We start from the raw sequence: 16,894 nt of genomic DNA, 5'->3' as shown, positions 1-16,894 counted from the left end.
CAAAAAGGAAGAGAGAGAAAATAAAGCCAAAGCCTCCCCTCCCTCCCACTCCCTCCCGCAAAAAGAACTAAAACTCACCATTCAGAAAGAAAATATCTCCCAAAAAAGCCATTCCCACCTCACGAAAAAAAAATAAAATAAATTTAAAAAAAAAATTAAATTAAAATTAATCAAATGAGAGTATTCATGCAATAATATCTTAAATAAAACCTTTACTTTCACCCCTCCCCCCCTCCCCCCGCCATGGTAAAAGTACGATCTCTACTGCCTATTGACCACACAAAAAAAATGGCAAAATGGCACTTTTATTATTATACTGTATTTCTTATATAGAAGGTTTGATACGAAGGGACTTATCAGGTAAGAGGGATGATGGTGTGAACTAGACGCTGCTTCCAGTTGTGGGCTGGAGCGTCCCTGGGGTGCGTTGTATCCATGCGAGCCATGCAGCAGTAGTTTTTTGTTTTTTTGTTTTTTTCTTTTTTTTTTTTTTTTTCATTTGTCTGTTTTGAAGTCAGAGTCATTTATTTACATTACATTCATGCCTTCGTGCAACTTTCTACTCCTGCTTTGTCAGGAGGAGGCTGACTGCAGCCCTTCCTCTGTCCCCTTCCTCTTCCTGGCCTCTCAAGGGAGGGGTCCATCCAAAAGGGAAGAGGGCAAAAAAGCAAAACAACCCCCAACGCAACAGAACAAAGGCCCAACAAAACCAAGAGCCATGGTTCACCCTGCCGGAGCCGAAGGAAACAGGTCCTCGCTCATCCATTGCTGTCCCGGCAGCGCTCGGTAGGGGGACGTGCCCTCCGCCGGGCTCCCCCGACTCGTACCGAGAGCGGCTCTTGCCCTGGGGGTCGCGGGGGAGTGCGTGAGTGTTTTTCGTTTCTCACAAAAGGTAGCTGAGGTGCAGAGCCGTCCCTGCTGGCATTTGCCTCCCCATCACTGGGAGAGCACAGGGTCAGCCCAGGCAGTAGCCACCCCTGCCCCACCCACCTCCTCAGTCTGACAGGGAGTGGGAACCGCAGTCATACACTCTGTGAGCCCCATCGGTGCTGTAGGGCCCGTTGTGCCAGTAGGATGAGTCGCAGACAGTCTGCAAGGAGTTGATCTCAGATGCAGATGAGTTGGCATCCCTCCTCTTGGATCGTTTTCTGTTCCTCAGGATGAAAACCAGCATGCCAACCACCGTGAAAGCAGAGGTCACAAAAACCAGCAGCAGCCCTGGCACTAGCACCGAAATGGAGACTCGACTGGTCTCCAAGTAGGAGTTGGAGTGAGTACCTGTTTCTGCAACCCCAGTGCTGTTTTTGTTGGTAGAACTTAAGGTGGGCGATATTTTTAGCTGAGGGCAAATCACGTCATTGGAGAGGGATTCAAAATCCTCCTTGAAGAAATCTTCTGGAGACTCGCACCTCAGGTCGCTCATAATCACCTTGGGGCGCAGCATTTCCGCCCACTGTTTGAAAGGCACAATAGGGCAAGTACAGTCCCACGGGTTGCCGTGCAGATCGATCTGGGTGATGGAGGTGAGCTGGTCCAGCACCCCTGCCACTGGGAGGTACATGAAATAGTTGTTGTGTATGCTGAGTTTGGAAAGGGAGACCCCGGCAAACACATCAACTGGGAGAGACCTCAATAAGTTGTTGTTGAGGATGAGGACTCTGAGTTTGGGCATTGCATTGAAGGTGCCGGGCATGATCAGTTGGATCCCATTAAACTCCACGTTCAGGTACTCCAGGTTTTGCAGCCCGGTGAATTTCTCCCGGGATAAGGTGTCTAAGTAGTTGCTATCCATGTACAGCCATCGGAGATCAAAGAGGTTCTTGAAGGTGTTGTTCTCAACAGTGGCTATATTGTTGTTTCCCAAATCAAGTAAATTAAGTTTTCGGTAATCCAGAAAGTGGGATTTCCTGATGGTGTGTATTTTGTTGTCTCTCAGAAACAGCTCCTGCACATTGGACGGCTTAGGCTTCAGATCCACCAGGCTGCTTACATTCCTGTCATTGCAATTAACCTTTAAACCTGAGCCAGGGATCTGATCACAGCTGCAGATCTGAGGGCAGGACAAGATAGCTGGTTGCTTGCTCTTCACACTAACAGTTGACACAGCAGCAGTGGGTCTAGTTTTGATTTGCCAGTTGACAGGAATCTTTGTACCTCCGTTTGGACCAGATCCTGGTGTGGCAGGGTCTTCTTTGCCATGTATTTTAAAGGGGGTTGGAATGGGACCAGGATCGCAGGTTTCTTCTTCGGCAGGGGGAGCAGCTAGACTAGAATCCACTCTGTTCTTTTTGCACAGCTCTTGCTCTGTGGTCTCATTTAAATCTTTGCCCTGCAACCTAGTGGGAGCTTCACAAATCACTCTGCCGATCAAAGCATTTTTGGGTATGTTTTCCAGCCATTCCTTCAATGACAACAGATCGCAAGTACAGTCCCAGGGGTTATCCTCTAGCAGGATTTCAGCGATGCCTGGGATCTGCTCCAGAACCTCCTCGTAAGGCAAGGTTTTAAGACGGTTTCCCCGGAGGTCGAGGTGGGTGATCGGCACATACTGAAACACGTTGGGGGGCAAGGTACTGATGAGATTGTCATTTAAAATCAGCACCTCTAGTTTGTTCAAGTCCCTAAACGCTCCTGGATCAATATCCCGCAATAGATTAAAATCTGCCTGGAGGTATTCCAGATCGTCCAGTCCCAGGAAAGTCTGCTTCCTGAACGATTTGATCTTGTTGTTGTTTATGTGCAAGCGTTTCACCAGCTGCAGCCCCAGGAAAGCCCCAGGAACAATCTCATGCAAACCATTGTTTTCCATGTGCAAACTGACTGCATTGTAAAAGTTAGCAAACTCATTAGGGAAAAGTCGAGTCAGGGAATTTCCATGCAGGAATAAATGGTAAAACTGGGAAGTTGGGGCGGTGAAATGTTGCAGGCTGGTAAATCCCTTTTTCTCACAGTCTACGTGCAAATCCCCTTCTATCTCGTTGCAGGCACAGATCTTCTCTTTGCAAACGTCCCCTGTAACGTTTCCAGCAGCAAAACAAAGAGACGTCTCCAGCAACAGAATCCAAAGCAGCATTTTTAAACCGAGCAATTCATTCCCGATCTCATCACAAAGTAACAGCAACCATCCTCCTCACGCGGAAAACAATTCCAGTTCATTCAATACAAAATGTCCAAACCACCACCAAAGGGGGAAAAAAATGTGGGGAGGGGGAGCAGGGAGGGTCGAAAGAGGGGGGGAGGGGGGGGGGGGCTTTTTCTTTTCTCCTCTCTCCCCCCCCCACATACATCTGCAGCAGCCCAGATTCCAGTCAATAATTATATCCACAAACTCTCCAGGCACGTACTGCAAGGCACGCAAAAAAAAAAAAAAAAAAAAAAAAAAAAAAGTGGAAGGAAAAAAATTCCCCCTCCTCGATCCCCCTCCCTGACGGTTCCCGTGCAGTTAAGCGGAGGTCTGCGGACCGGGCTGGCTCACCGGCATGGGAGCGGTGCTAGCCGCCAGCCGCCGCTGCATGGTCGAGAGAAGCAGGCGGAGCGCGCAGCGGTGCCCGCGGAGGCTGCCGCTGTGCGCGGCTCCGCGCCGGACTGACCTTGCCGCGGAGCCGCGCTCCTCGCCCGCCGCCCTCCGGGCGCTGTCCAGCGCCCCGGTGCTGAAAGCGCGCCCCAGCCTAGGCGCGGGCCGCCGAGCTCCCGGCGCTGCGCGGCTCCTGCCCCCGCTGCGGAGCGCTGCTGCCCATGATGCCGGCGCCGGGAGCTGCCGCGGGGCCGCCCGTCCGCACGCCCGCCCGCCCGCGCCGCGCCTCGCCCCGCCGGCCGCGCTGCCTCTCCTCCTCGCTCGCTCCCTCGCTCGCTCGCTCGCTCTTCTTTTTTCTTCCGCCGCTGCCGAGTCGCACACTAGCACACACTCACATGCACGCAGAGGGAGAGTTGCTAAGAGGCTCTGCTCGTTTCAACCTGGTGCACTCTGAAAGATCTGACACCCTCTGCTGAGCTGCAGTGGCAAAAATCCATCTGCTGAGGGAATGCTGGATTTAAAAAAAAAAAAAAAAAAAAATCAATCCACGTACACGGCAAGCATTAAAAATGCTGGCATTAAAAGCTGCCGATCTATTTAGATGCTCTTTTTTAAATAGATTATTTATTTCTTTCCTTTTAAGAGGGGAAGTTTAGCATCCCCCCACTCACGATCAGTTCCCTGTTGCCCCCATCCACACGGACATACCTGCACAAGCAGGGGAGGAAGGTGTGTTTGCCTTATTGTATTTCCCAGTGGCTTGAGCAGAATTAGTGTCAGGGTGTCAAGCGAGTAGCAATTTGAGGTAATTATTTTGCACGCCATTTTTATCGTTGCTTTAAATGCATTTCTTCCTCCCCTGCAATCTACAGTATTTCGTGCTGGGTTTAGTCTCTTGCTGGCTTTCTCTATGCAATGAAGAAGCGTGGATTATTACATTATATATACTTACATATATATATATAAAATTCAGATGATCACAGAGAAGAAAAGGGGGTAGGGAGGAGGGGATTGCTGCACTGTTAGCAATTCACAGCACCTACTGACTACAGCGTCACCCCTAAGGAGAGGAGGAGAAGGGTGAAACTGACAGCTGTGCATTCTGATATTCTTATCTACACACAAATAAATCTAGGTAAGCACGTATGTGCATGCATGGATATTTCCCTAGGGATGCTTTCGATACCCGCTCCGTGGAAGCACAACGGCTGCTCTCCACCCCCACTCCCACCCCAGCCCCCGCCACCTTTCCCTCCCACTCTTCTGACAAAAGAGATTACACAGCGGAAAAAATCGGTGCCTGGCCTTACAGACAGGAGCCAAGCACACAAAAGTTTCTGCATCATTTGGACGGGTTTCAGATGCCTGCGAACGAAGGACCAGTTGCACCTCTGGTGGTGCTAGTGAAAAACGGAGCTCCCCCCATCCTCGGCAAACCGCGTCAACGCGGAGGCGGAGGAGGAGGCGGGGGCGGACGAGGCGGCCCGGCCGATGCATCCCGCAGCCTGGGGCCGCACCGCTCCCGGCCGTCTTGCCGATGAACTTTGCGGCATGTAGGAAGGGGGGAGAAGTCAGCGCGGGGGAACGGGGGGAAGGAGAGTTATTTATATGGGAAGCCAGGTGCAACCCGCACCCCTGGTCCCGGCGGCATGCTAATTTGGTCAAAGCTCTTTTTTTTTTTTTTTTTCCCTGGCTGCCGCTTCCAAGTGAATTAGACATCCTGCCGAGGATGATCTTATCAAATTAATGTAATCAGACTGCCGTTTCGGGTCCCCAGGATGAACGTTTGGCCTTCTTGGTAGTTGCGGTAGGCGAGGATTGCGGAGGAAGGAAGCTTTGGGGGCGGGGGGAGGGAGAACGGGCTAGGAGATGGAAAAGAAAGCAGAGAAATTCTGGCCCTGAAAACGTCCGCCCAATAAATTACAAACGGTCTAGAAGAGATAAAATGCCTCCGAGAGAGAAAGCACCACAGTAAATATGTTAGTGGTTTCATTAGAAGAAAAAAAGAGGGGAAGGAAACTTGGCGCCGCGTTGAGGCGCATTAATTCATTTCTCCTGTCGCCGTCTCTGACTTCGCTTTTCGGTGCATGCCGGGGGTGGGAGGGCTCGGGGCTGCCTGCAAACCTTTCGTGCATCATGTATCGCTGAGTCCAAGTGTAGGGGCAGCCGGAGGCAGGACAGCCCCCAGCTGAGTCCTCAGACGGAGGTGAGAGAGTCAGGGAAAAGGAGCGGGGGTAGGAACAGGGTTGGAGTAGGTGACTCACTCGTGTTGTCAGCAGCAGCGACCCGATCTCTGTGGGTAAAGGCACGGGGGAGGAAGTGCTGAGACGCTGGAGCTTGGTGAGTGCTTACTGGGATGTGGGTCAGGAGGACTAAAGATATGCTCGAGAATAAAACTTCTTAGCGTCTTCACCTTTGTGTTATTAAAATTGCTCAGGCACTGTAAAAACGATCAAAATGCAACCAAAGGAGCTGAAAGTTAACGAGATATTAAATAAATAAGTGTGAATAATAATAATAAAAATGGAACAACATGCAGTCAAAGCATGAAGGACAAATAACCTGCTTCTTCCAAGGGATTTGCTGAGAGGTGGGAACTAGTGGGAGCCAAACAAATGGAATTTCATAGAGGAAAAAGAAGGCAAAAATTTGCCAGAAGATGTAACAGTCTTTACAAGCAATATGTAATTTCCAACAGAAAGTATTTGGATATGGAACCTGTTGTGCTTGCAGCTGTATAATTCAGAGCTGCAAAGAAAAACTTATATAATATATATATTATGTATTGTTTGGATCACATCTGTCATATAAAAGTTAGCATCTAGAAGACAAGTCAGAGGGGAAGAAAAAGGGCGTAATCCATTTCATATTTGATATCTGAAGCTTTGGTTCTGTAAGTCAAGTTCATGGGAAAGGTGTGTCAGGGCTGTGAAATCAGTCTGTCATTACTCAGTGCCATAATCCTAAATCCAGATTTCTTCATCTTTTTATAAAGTATGGAAACATGTATCTGGAGATAAAAGCCATGCCTCTATTTTAAGGAAATGTCTGCTCCTGCATCAGGGCCTCTCAAGCTAAGATGCTTTACTCTTCTATTTAGACAGTGTTGTAAAGTGAGAGATCCTGCAGCACTGAAGGGCCAATGAATCCAGGTCTTTAAAATTCAGTATAAGCATCCGATTTTTAAAGACACAGAGTGGTTGAACAATCAGAGCTCACATTATCCTCTCCAAATTATCCAGTGGATTAAAAAGGGGAAAGAGCACACAAGGACACATCTGTCTTCCTTGACTCCTTTCCTTATCTGATGCCTTTCACCTCTCTCTTCCCTTTGCAGCTTCTAGAAATCCACAGCAGTAAGCTTCCCACTTACATATTTCTTCAGGGATTAAAGTCCTGTACTTAACCAAACACAAACAAATTGACTCCAGCACAACAATTGCCTTCGGAATAAGAATGTTTTAACTCCTAATGCAGAAAATATCTTCAAATAAGCAAATGTACTGGGATACATTTACATTTTCCCAGCTGGTAGTCTTTCATCTCCCGCTTGTTCTGCCTATGAAGTAGTAACATTGTAAAACTGGTTAAGGGTTTATTTATGCTGTATGGAACCATGTTAAAAAATAGTTGTCTCATCTAACATTGCAGATTTTGCAAAGCAGGATTTGGAGCATCTTTAATGTGTCTACATAACAAAAATTACTACTGTAGATAACCTGCTTGCAGTATTTTAATATGCAATCACAGAATTGCAGGAGTTAGAAGGGACCTCTGGAGATTATCTAATCTAACCTTCCTGCAAAAGCAGGTTCCCAGAGTAAGTTGAGCAGCAAAATGTCCTGTTGGGTTTGGAATATCTTCAGACAAGGAGACTTTACAACTTCTTTGAGCAATTTGCTCCAATACTGTTACATGTACTTGGTCCACGGGAGACATAAATATGTGTGTATACATACACATATATACACACATTGATGCAGCCCCTCCAGAAACTGTTCCCCTGATGGCTTTCAGATCATCTAGTTTTTACTAAGGGTAGTAATACATTCTGATACATTCACCAGATGGAGCTTTGCAAAATGATGAAGTAGTAGATGTTGTTGTTTTGTTGCATTTTTTTGTTTTTTTTTTGTTTTTTTTTGGTTTTTTTAAAGGATGAAAGAAAAGAACATTGGAGAAATAGTTTGCTTGCTACCATCTAGTGGGTAAGAGACTGGCTCAGCATTAGAAAATCAAAATTCTTTATCTTCTGTGCTGTATGAGAATTTCGGCCCACATGTTCCTCTTTTTTGGCTCATACCCTCAACCATCAGGCTACCAGCCCTCTTACTGCAGCTGTTCTACTTCACAAGAAACACTTTAAGATTTCCCTGAGCCAGAGAAAGACAGTGGGGGAGCATGAGCTTACAGGCTACTGCTTAGAGCATTCAGTGGATTGTGCAGAGCCCTGGGCAGACTTGCTTGCTTTGTGCTTTCATAACCTGACCAAATTGACTTCCCATCAGAAGTTTAGACTGTAGAGCCTGTAGTAAAATCCATAGGCTGCCATTCTCCACTGAACATATTTGTAAGACCTTGCAGTAATTTTATGTTGGAAATGTTGTCTTGAATAGGTCACTGAGTTACTCTTAAAAGCTTCAAACATTAGGGGTTAGATAAATGAATAGGTGTCAAAAAGTTGACAGGTTTTATATTCAGCCTGAGCATGGTCTGCCATAAAAACCATACAGTCATATCATTTTGAAATTTTGATGATGTGAAAGCAAGAGGTGCATTTAGTGAGTGGGCCAGACAGGTTCCCAACCGGAATTTCTTATTTAAACTATATATATTGATCTATGTTTCTGACCCAGTTTCCACTGTGATTGCTTTCATTAACATACCTGAGCAATTCTTAGAAGATAGTGCCCTAGAACTAGCACCCTTAATGTCAAGAGTAACTAGAATAGTTGTTTAGAAAAGCACTGAATCCACACATACACATCTATATTTTATCTTTCTCCTCCTGATACTTATTTTTATTTATTTGTTTATTTTATTTTATTTTAATTTCTCTGCATACTGTAACACAGTCTGCTGGAATGAAATGCTTTCAAAGGAAAAGAGTCTTGTAGGGAAGCCAAGGGACAAACTTGATTCTTTTCCAGCTTAGCAGTGAATTGACCCTAAGCCTCCATTGGGAAAGTATGTTCTGCTCGCTGTGCTGTTGGTTGGAAGGAGAGAGGAGCTGACTCACCCTCTTCCTTTTATTCTTCTCTTTCCAAAACACAAATATGCGTAAACATAAATGCAGACACATAAAAAGTTGATTCAACAGAAAGAGGTTATCTGTTTTAAAGAGTGAATTTCAAATTGTAGAGACTGGATGGCAGGAAATGGTTTTGCTGCAGCCTTGACCCCAGAATGTCAGAGATTCCACTGCAGCATTTCCCTTAAACGACCTCCGAGCAGCATCTTCATTGTTCCTGATCTTGATGTGGAGGCCTGATTCTCTGCCTTTCCCAGTGCAATGTGTAAGGTGGTTCGTTGCCTGACTCAGGAATTGGGATTCTACTCCATGCTTCTTCCTAAATTTGGCATTGCAGATTTTAGCACTGCAGCACTGAAGCAAAGAGATTTATTTATTTTTCGCTTTGTGATAAAGCACATGTGTTCAGGCTGGGTAAAAATATTGCAGTGCAATTAACTGGAGCTGTGAGAAACATTCTTTTGGACAGATAGAGCAGGGAAAGTACTAGTATAATGTTACAGCTCTTAATAAGGAGTGATAAAATCTGCACCGTATACTAACCTCAACACTATTGTGTTGTTATTTTTAAAAACAGATTCCAGTGTTATCATTTTAAGCACTTGTAACAACAGTTCTCAACAACGTGCAAGATTAGACTTCCATGCAGTGTGATCAATATATTGTACTTTTACTAATGTGACCTTTTTGTAATTTGCTTGTTTGCTTACTGTGTTCTTTCCTGAAACATTAGAGGTGGCAAACAGCAAAAAGCTGAAATAGCTGGTCACTCTGCAATATGCATAACAGACTGAGGTAGTTACATGCATCTATGACCTCTATTGTTAGTTAACAATGACTTTCAGCCTCATATGAAAGCTCATAATTTGGGATAGGAAGTGCAGGAGTTAACTTGCATACATATTACAGCGTAATTTAGATCAGCACTAAGGAGCATGAAGAATCTCAAACTGAAAAAAAAAAAAAAAAAAAAAAAGGAAAAAAAGAAAGAAGGAAAGAAGGTATCTAAACTTTCAATCTATTGCTTACACAAGTAATCCCACTGAATCACATCAGCTTGAATAATAGATCTATAGTGTGTTTTCAATAATTAATTCTTTTCTATCTATTTTCATGGTGCAGCCTCAGAGCAACAGAAGGATCATTTAAATGGACAAAAGTAGATAAGAGTTTATGCTTGTGTTCTCTATAACTATAATGTATTTCCATTGTTTAATAATGGAAAAGGAAATGCTTCTGAAAGGGCAGAACATGACCCTGAGAAAAAAAATTGCTGAATTTCCATCTCAAGCAATATTTTGCTGACTTGACTATGGGCAACTCATTTCTTTTACCTGTGCCTTAATTTTTCAGTGTTCAGAAGTGGAAGGAATTATAGAGCCGAAAGTTCTAGGAGTCTGTGATGAGCAAATGTGGTGACTGAGGTAATTATCAAAGTTACTCAGTGATGTCATGTGAGAAGTCAAATCTTATGTAAGAGCAATACCCACTTTTTTATCAACCTATCTTAAAGGCTTTCACAGTGGAATATAGTTTAATTTTGTTTGCTCAACAGATTGGAAAGCAGAAGCACTGGCCTTGGGAAGGTCACCCGTTAAGCCACTGATAGAGCTAGAAATTGACCAAATTCTCAGAATGTCAGGTACTGCCTTCTGTCCCGGTATTTTACAGAAATAAGTCTGCTCCAAAAGAATGCAGGCCCACTGCCTCTTTCTCCTTGTTTCTCAGACCTGACTTTATGCATCAATGGTTACCTATACCAGTCATTTTCTTTGTTTAGGTCTAATGTAGTTATGTGGCACGGCAGCAATACCATGGCTTGGTTTTCTTATTAATTCACAAGTTAATTTACCATAATTTAATCATTTTAACTGGACAAAATTGTATATTTTCTTTTCTCGATGTTCTCTCAACTCAGACTTTTAAAATCACACAGATTTCAGAGACAAATAATAAACTATTTAAAAGACAAAATACCTTGGAATTAAGAAATGTTTCAAGTAAAAAAACAACAACAAAAAAACAAGTAAAACATAAATGTAATGCTTCAAAATATCATAAGAAACCTCTGTTTAAATATAAGAACCATGAAGAGGTGGTTTGTGTTGTGGAAATTCATCAGTTCATTTTTTTATTTTTTTTTTATTTTTATTCTACAAAACAAAATAAAAACAAGCAAGCAATCAAGTAAAGATGCAAACCAAATTAATAATTTCTATTGTCATTCCAAACAGATACCTGAAGTATTAGAGGTGATTGAAATGTCTTGTTTGTTTATTATGTATTTCTTATTTTTGTTTTCTATATATATTAAAAAGCACATTTTGAAATAAAAATCAGTCTGGAATTCAAGGAAATCAAGATGTGATATCTTTCATGATCCAAAGCTTTGTAGTCAACAACTGTATGTCCAGGTGGATGCCAGTGGTGAGTGGTGTACCCCAGCGGTTTGTTTTGGGACTGGTGATCTTCAACATTTTTATTAACACAGGCAGTGGGATTGATTGTACCCTCAGCAAGTTTGCTGATGATTCCAAGCTGAGTGATGCAACTGACACAATAGAAGGGAAAGATGCCATTCAGAAGGGTCTGTACAGGCTAAAAAAGCAGGTATATGATAATCTAATGAGGCTTAACAAGGCTAAGTGCAAGGTTTTGCACTTGGGTTGAGGCAGTAAAAAATATGGATACAGACTGGGAGAAGAACTCATTGAGAGCAGCCCTGCAGAGAAAGATTTGCAGGTTCTCATAGAAAGAATGCTGGACATGAGCCAACACTACTCTTGCAGCCTGTAAGGCCAATGGTAAACTGGGCTGCATCAAAAGAAGGGTAGCTAGTAGAGTGAGAGAGGTGATTGTCCCACTCTATTTTGCCATTTTGAGGCCCCATCTGGAGTACTGCATCCAAGCCTGGGGTCCCCAGAAGGGGAAGGATGTAGAGTTGTTGGAGTGGGTGTAGAGGAAGATCCTGAAGATGATCAGAGGGCTGAAGAACCTCTATCATGAAGGGAGGTTGAGGGGCTTGTGTAGCCTGAAGAAGAGAAGCCTCCGGGTTCGAGACCTTATTGTGGCCTTCCGGTATTTAAAGGTAGCTAATAAATAGGGACACTGACTTTTTACGTGGTCTGGTAGTTATAAGAGTGAGTGGCTTAAAACTAAAAGTGGGACAATTTAGATTAGATGTTAGAAAGAAATTCTAATTCTCAGAGTGGTGAGACAATGTAACAGGCTGCCCAGAGATGCGTGCCTATACATGCCTCATCCCTGGTGATGTTCAAGACCAGGTTGGATGGGTCTTGAACAGCTTGATCTAGTGGCTGGCAACAGTGCTTATGGCACGGGAGTAAGATCTAGATAATCTCTAAGGCCCCTTCTGATTCAAGCCATTCAAAAATTCTATGATATTATAATGATTCTATGGCCTTTCCGTGTTTTGTTTTTCCAAAATTTCATTTTGTCCAAAATATTTTTCTTCTTTGATTAATTCCAATTTCAGCTGTAAATTATCTGACAGAAAATTTCTAAATTGTTTTCTGAAACTATGAGAACATCCTGTGGCGTGTGAACATTAAAGAGCAGTTGCTAGACATCACCAAACTGTGACGATGCTGAATAGATGAAACATTATTAACAATAAAATAGTATCATTAGCCTTTTTATGCAGTGCCTAGAAACCATATTCTGGGACCAATCCCACATGGCATTTTTAGTTTTAATTAAATAACATTTCATAGACATAAGGGAAAAGAGGTTGGTGACCTGATTAATCGTTGTAGCACTTGAGTTTGCATCATGGAATCCCAGTTGATTTCAAATGTATTATTCTGATGTAAAGCTAGGGCACTGCAGTGGTCACTCAGGATGTAGTATTCTGTTTTCAACACTGGCATAGAAGAGCTAAGAAATCCCTTACTGCCTATACCAGTCTCCAACCAGTAACTAGTTTTTTGAGGCTTTTTATTTAGCCAAGGATATTTTATTGATTCAGTTCATATTACAGTCCACAAACAATTCTGTCCTTCCTGAGCTCATGACAGGATGAAATCATATTTGCTTCTGAGGTAGCTAAGGCAGCATTCCTATACTTGTTATAATGGATGCATATTAAAGTCCTGTATTTGGACTCCACAAAACCTTAATTAATGTGAGCCTCATTACCTTTAAGTTATTATGCAGAGTATAAAGCACAACCTCACATAAGACTCTTTCAACTGAGAATGTGTGTGTATGCAGATATGTGTAAATCTGCAGATTCTGTGTATATCTATCAGGGATTTTGAGGTCACTAAAAGACTGTTTAAACAGTGCCTTACTATATTGCTGTTCATTAACAGTGCGTATTTTCAATGGTAATTTTTTACATTGATTATATTGTTGCATATTCAAATTGTCTTTAATAATCACTGCCTATATTAGCTAGGTATATTGTATACCACATAGCTGATGCCATGGCAATTAGCTGTAATAAGTGTGGTCAGGTTTGAGGATCAGATATGGCTCGCTTTGATGAGGGAAGCTAGAGCCAAAGTCAGGAGTAATCTTTTCTCCTCTTTTTATTTCTTTTTTTCCCCTTCGTGTTTCCATGGTATTTTTACTTTCCTTACAACCTACCTAAGAGGAGGAGTGGATCTCATCTGCTTCCAACATAGAGTATCTCAGGAGCTCAATCTGTTTGTTTTACACAGAATGCTTTCTTTCTATTTTACATTCACCTTTGTTACCTTGCAGTTTGCTGTGAGTAGGTTGCTCTGAAAGTAATGCCTCCTTTTTCATAAAATAATAGAACAATTTCCATGGAAACTAGAACAGAAAGAAAGAGCACAATAGTGCTGTTTGGTAGAGAAAATTCTCGGCTACAAAACAATATTTTTTTTAGTCACCACTATTAGCTTTGCATTTTTGCTAGACTTGAAGAAAATCCTGCATGCTGCACTTGTAAAAAATGAAAATGAATGTCAGTGGGAGTAGGTTTTTCCACATGAAGTAATTCAGTGACACATTTTTGTTTGATACACACTTCCATGTCAGATACCATTTTGTCAGATTGTCCCTCTGCTGTCATTTGTTGCATGGCAACAAAAAGTAATGGAGTATTGGTGGAAATGATCAGCCTCTACTTCCACACCACCAACATCCATCTCTGATGTCACTGACCAACATAATAAAACAGGAGACACTACTTTTGAAGCAGCAATCATATGCAGAGATGAACATATGAACCAGATGCAACACATGATTTTTACTGTATTCTATTTGAATAACTGCATCTCAATTCCCTTCTTGCTCCTTGCTGTTACATATTGCCTTCATATACTGTGTGTATCTTTGACAAAGTGCTCAGGCACTCTGGCTGGTTGTGCCATTAGCAGCATTATAAAATGTTCAGTCTCACAAATAATTATACAGTTCAGCAATTTAGGCACTTCAGTGCTGTTATGCCTAGGCTCCAAGTAAGCTTCTTGCTTACTTGCACATAAAAGGCTTCTATGTCAGGTTCTCAGCTGGAGCAACTGAGGAAAATTAGGATAGTGATTGTTCTGAGTTTATCATGTGACTTAATAGCCCCGCTTTTTTTTTTCTTTTTTTTTTTTTTTCCCCTCTGGAAGATCTGTTCACATTCTAGAGGTTCCATATTTGTTACTAGAAAAAAATATGAACCATAAACCAACTCTGCATGATATGTTTCTGTAGGATGCCTGTGATAAGTGATCTGAGGTGAATGTGAGAATGTGATTGTTTCTTGTTTGGTGTACAGGGTGTAGCATTTACACTGAAGAACCATGCAAGTTAGTCTTAGATGAATTGACAATTATCATAAACATGCTATAATGCACATGTGCAAGACAGCCCATACTACCAGAGTTCTACTGAACCTTGCTTTCTTCCAGCAAGTGAATTTAGCTGGCATAACCTTTCCATGCAGACAAAACAGTCCTACCAAAATACAGCTATATCCTGTCAGTAGAGATGCTACTCCTTTTTTCTTTTCTTTGCATCCGGTTATGAGTAGAATCACTGATATGTATGTGGTAGCTTTGCTTTCTCTGTGGGTGTATGCTAGACCATTAAAGGACACCAGGGCCGTAGGTGGACAATATCTACAGGAGGATTTACCTAGACAAGATCAATACTGAACAATCCACTTCTCACTGATGCTCTTTACTATTTTCCTTTTCTGTAACACTCATCATGAAAGTTCAGTGTATTGAAAACTGACTTGATAATTCTTGTACTTTCGTCTAACAGTTGAAGGTCAACAAAAGTTAAAGCAAAAGCAAAAGCAACCCAAAAAAGAGATTAGCTGCAAATATAGGGCTTTTTGTCTGAGGACTCAGAATAACAGCTCCCTTTTTGGTGGATTTCTCAAAATCTAAAATCATTAAAGAACAGTAATGTATTTCTCTGAACAACTGTTTTTTTGTTTGTTTGTTTTTTGTTTTCTTTGTTTTAAGTCATTGCAGAAATAATTTAAATACACAGTGACTTCAGAGTTTAGAGCATTTTAGAGTTTAGAGCTTTTTTTCCTTTTTCTTAATAAATGAATATCTTTTTATTTATTTATTTATTTATTTAAGAAAGGGAAGTGGGATTTCAAATTGATTTGACTTTAATAAAACATTTAAATCGTTTGAATAAAATATTTTACTGCTTTTAAACTTAGCTTTTAAAGGGGAAACTGAAGCATATCTGTGATAGAACACTTGAGCAGTGTGATGATATCTTTAGCTTTTAGCATCTAGTCTTAGGTACCTGCCCAAGCATCCTCACAGTCATTGAAGAGAAATTAGAGAGCCACTTATGTACAATATGTACAAATCAAGAAGAAGGAATTGTGTTGGCAAAGCATTATTTTCTATGCTTTGTAATAAAGGCCTTATAGTTTACATTACCTTACACTAAAGATAATTGATTTTATGTTACAACTTTGACATGTGATTCATCCCATCCAAAATAGTAAGTGTTTTTAAGAACTAATACTTCATTGGAAAGTTATTGGCACTGTTTTGTTGTTTTTTTTTTTGTTGTTGTTGTTGTTTTGGTTTTTTGTTTTTTTAATTTTTATTTTCTAGAAGTCTGTCTTTTCACTCAGTTTTGAACAGAATGAAATGTGAAATAAACAGTTAAATATATTCTATTAATTCAAAACTAACCAAACACAAAGCTGTCATCTAGATATAGTCAGACATTCAATATAAAATAGGAAATTATTTTTTCAAAGCAAAATGACCTGAAAGAAAAAAAGCGTTATGTTATGTCTTCAATATTTCTTTTGAATGGAATAAATATACAAGATGCATGCTATGGTGCTATTTGTTACCCTTAGCAGAGGACTCTTCTTTTATTTTGTCTTTTACATTTCTACTAAAAAAATCTGAGAGAAATGACGGGTGAAAATAAAGAGTGCTATGGTGATGAGTGTCTGAGCATTCCCTGAACTTAAGGATCTCAACCTTATATAAAAGTAGCATTTAAATTCACAAACACTATGAAGAGTCAAGGATATCTGAAATAAAAATAATAATAATGTATATTTTTAAAAGTTACATTTTAATGGCATTTTAGTTGCTAAAAATGCTAGAGAATGTTTATGAGATAAATACATTCTTTTTCTCTCTCATTTTATTTTTTTCTTTTATTTATTTACTTTATTTTTTAATGATTGATGAATAAATAAACATGAAAACAAACTAACAAAAAATGCCAGTCTTGTAACTAAATTGTGTAGAAGCTACCAATATATAATCTGATTTAAAAATAAAAATATTCCAAGTAAGTTGTTCTCAAAGCAGAGATAGGAGTCAAAAAATAGACAGCACATTAAGTTTTTTAACCTGCCAACATGCACCTTCCTGGTGCAACAAACATTCACCATATATCATACTGGACACCAAGAGAAATGAGATATGGTTAGATAGACCATTTGCCTGCTATGGTACAGATATTATTATGGTCTTTTGTTCAGTCTGTGTGCAATTCAAAACTATAATTAAAGACACAGTGATAAAAAAAAAATGTAAGCTTTATATGTTCATTCTGTTAAACATGTAAACAAGTAACAGAACCACACTGGATTGTCAGAGTCACCTCCATCTCTAACATGAATCTAAAAATAGCCAAGCAAAATCAAT

General features: G+C 41.2%; 1 protein-coding gene and 1 long non-coding RNA gene across 5 annotated transcripts in view; one reads left to right on the top strand and one right to left on the bottom strand.

Moving 5' to 3' along the window:
• Window positions 1–289: 289 nt before the first annotated feature.
• SLITRK1 (SLIT and NTRK like family member 1) lies at window positions 290–3,995 on the bottom strand. The gene has a single exon (XM_015851578.3). The coding sequence runs from the start codon at window positions 3,071–3,073 to the stop codon at window positions 995–997; it is 2,079 nt and encodes a 692-aa protein (XP_015707064.1). The 5' UTR covers window positions 3,074–3,995; the 3' UTR covers window positions 290–994.
• A 382-nt stretch (window positions 3,996–4,377) lies between these two features.
• The window catches only part of LOC107308029 (uncharacterized), a 56,858-nt gene continuing 44,341 nt past the window's right edge, over window positions 4,378–16,894 (top strand). The window contains exon 1 of one of the 4 annotated variants that reach the window (XR_014948259.1): window positions 4,378–4,649. This is a non-coding gene — a long non-coding RNA (uncharacterized LOC107308029). Of the gene's footprint in view, window positions 4,650–5,606; window positions 5,855–16,894 lie in introns of those variants that run through there. The other 3 variants (XR_014948263.1, XR_014948257.1, XR_014948258.1) reach the window with 3 other exon arrangements.

The sequence above is a fragment of the Coturnix japonica genome, chromosome 1, assembly GCF_054131305.1.
Source record: "Coturnix japonica strain WE chromosome 1, WE-NBRP24, whole genome shotgun sequence".
Classification (NCBI taxonomy): Eukaryota; Metazoa; Chordata; class Aves; order Galliformes; family Phasianidae; genus Coturnix; species Coturnix japonica.
Note: the sequence above shows the minus strand (reverse complement) of the source record. Positions and strands in the feature narration are given on the sequence as shown.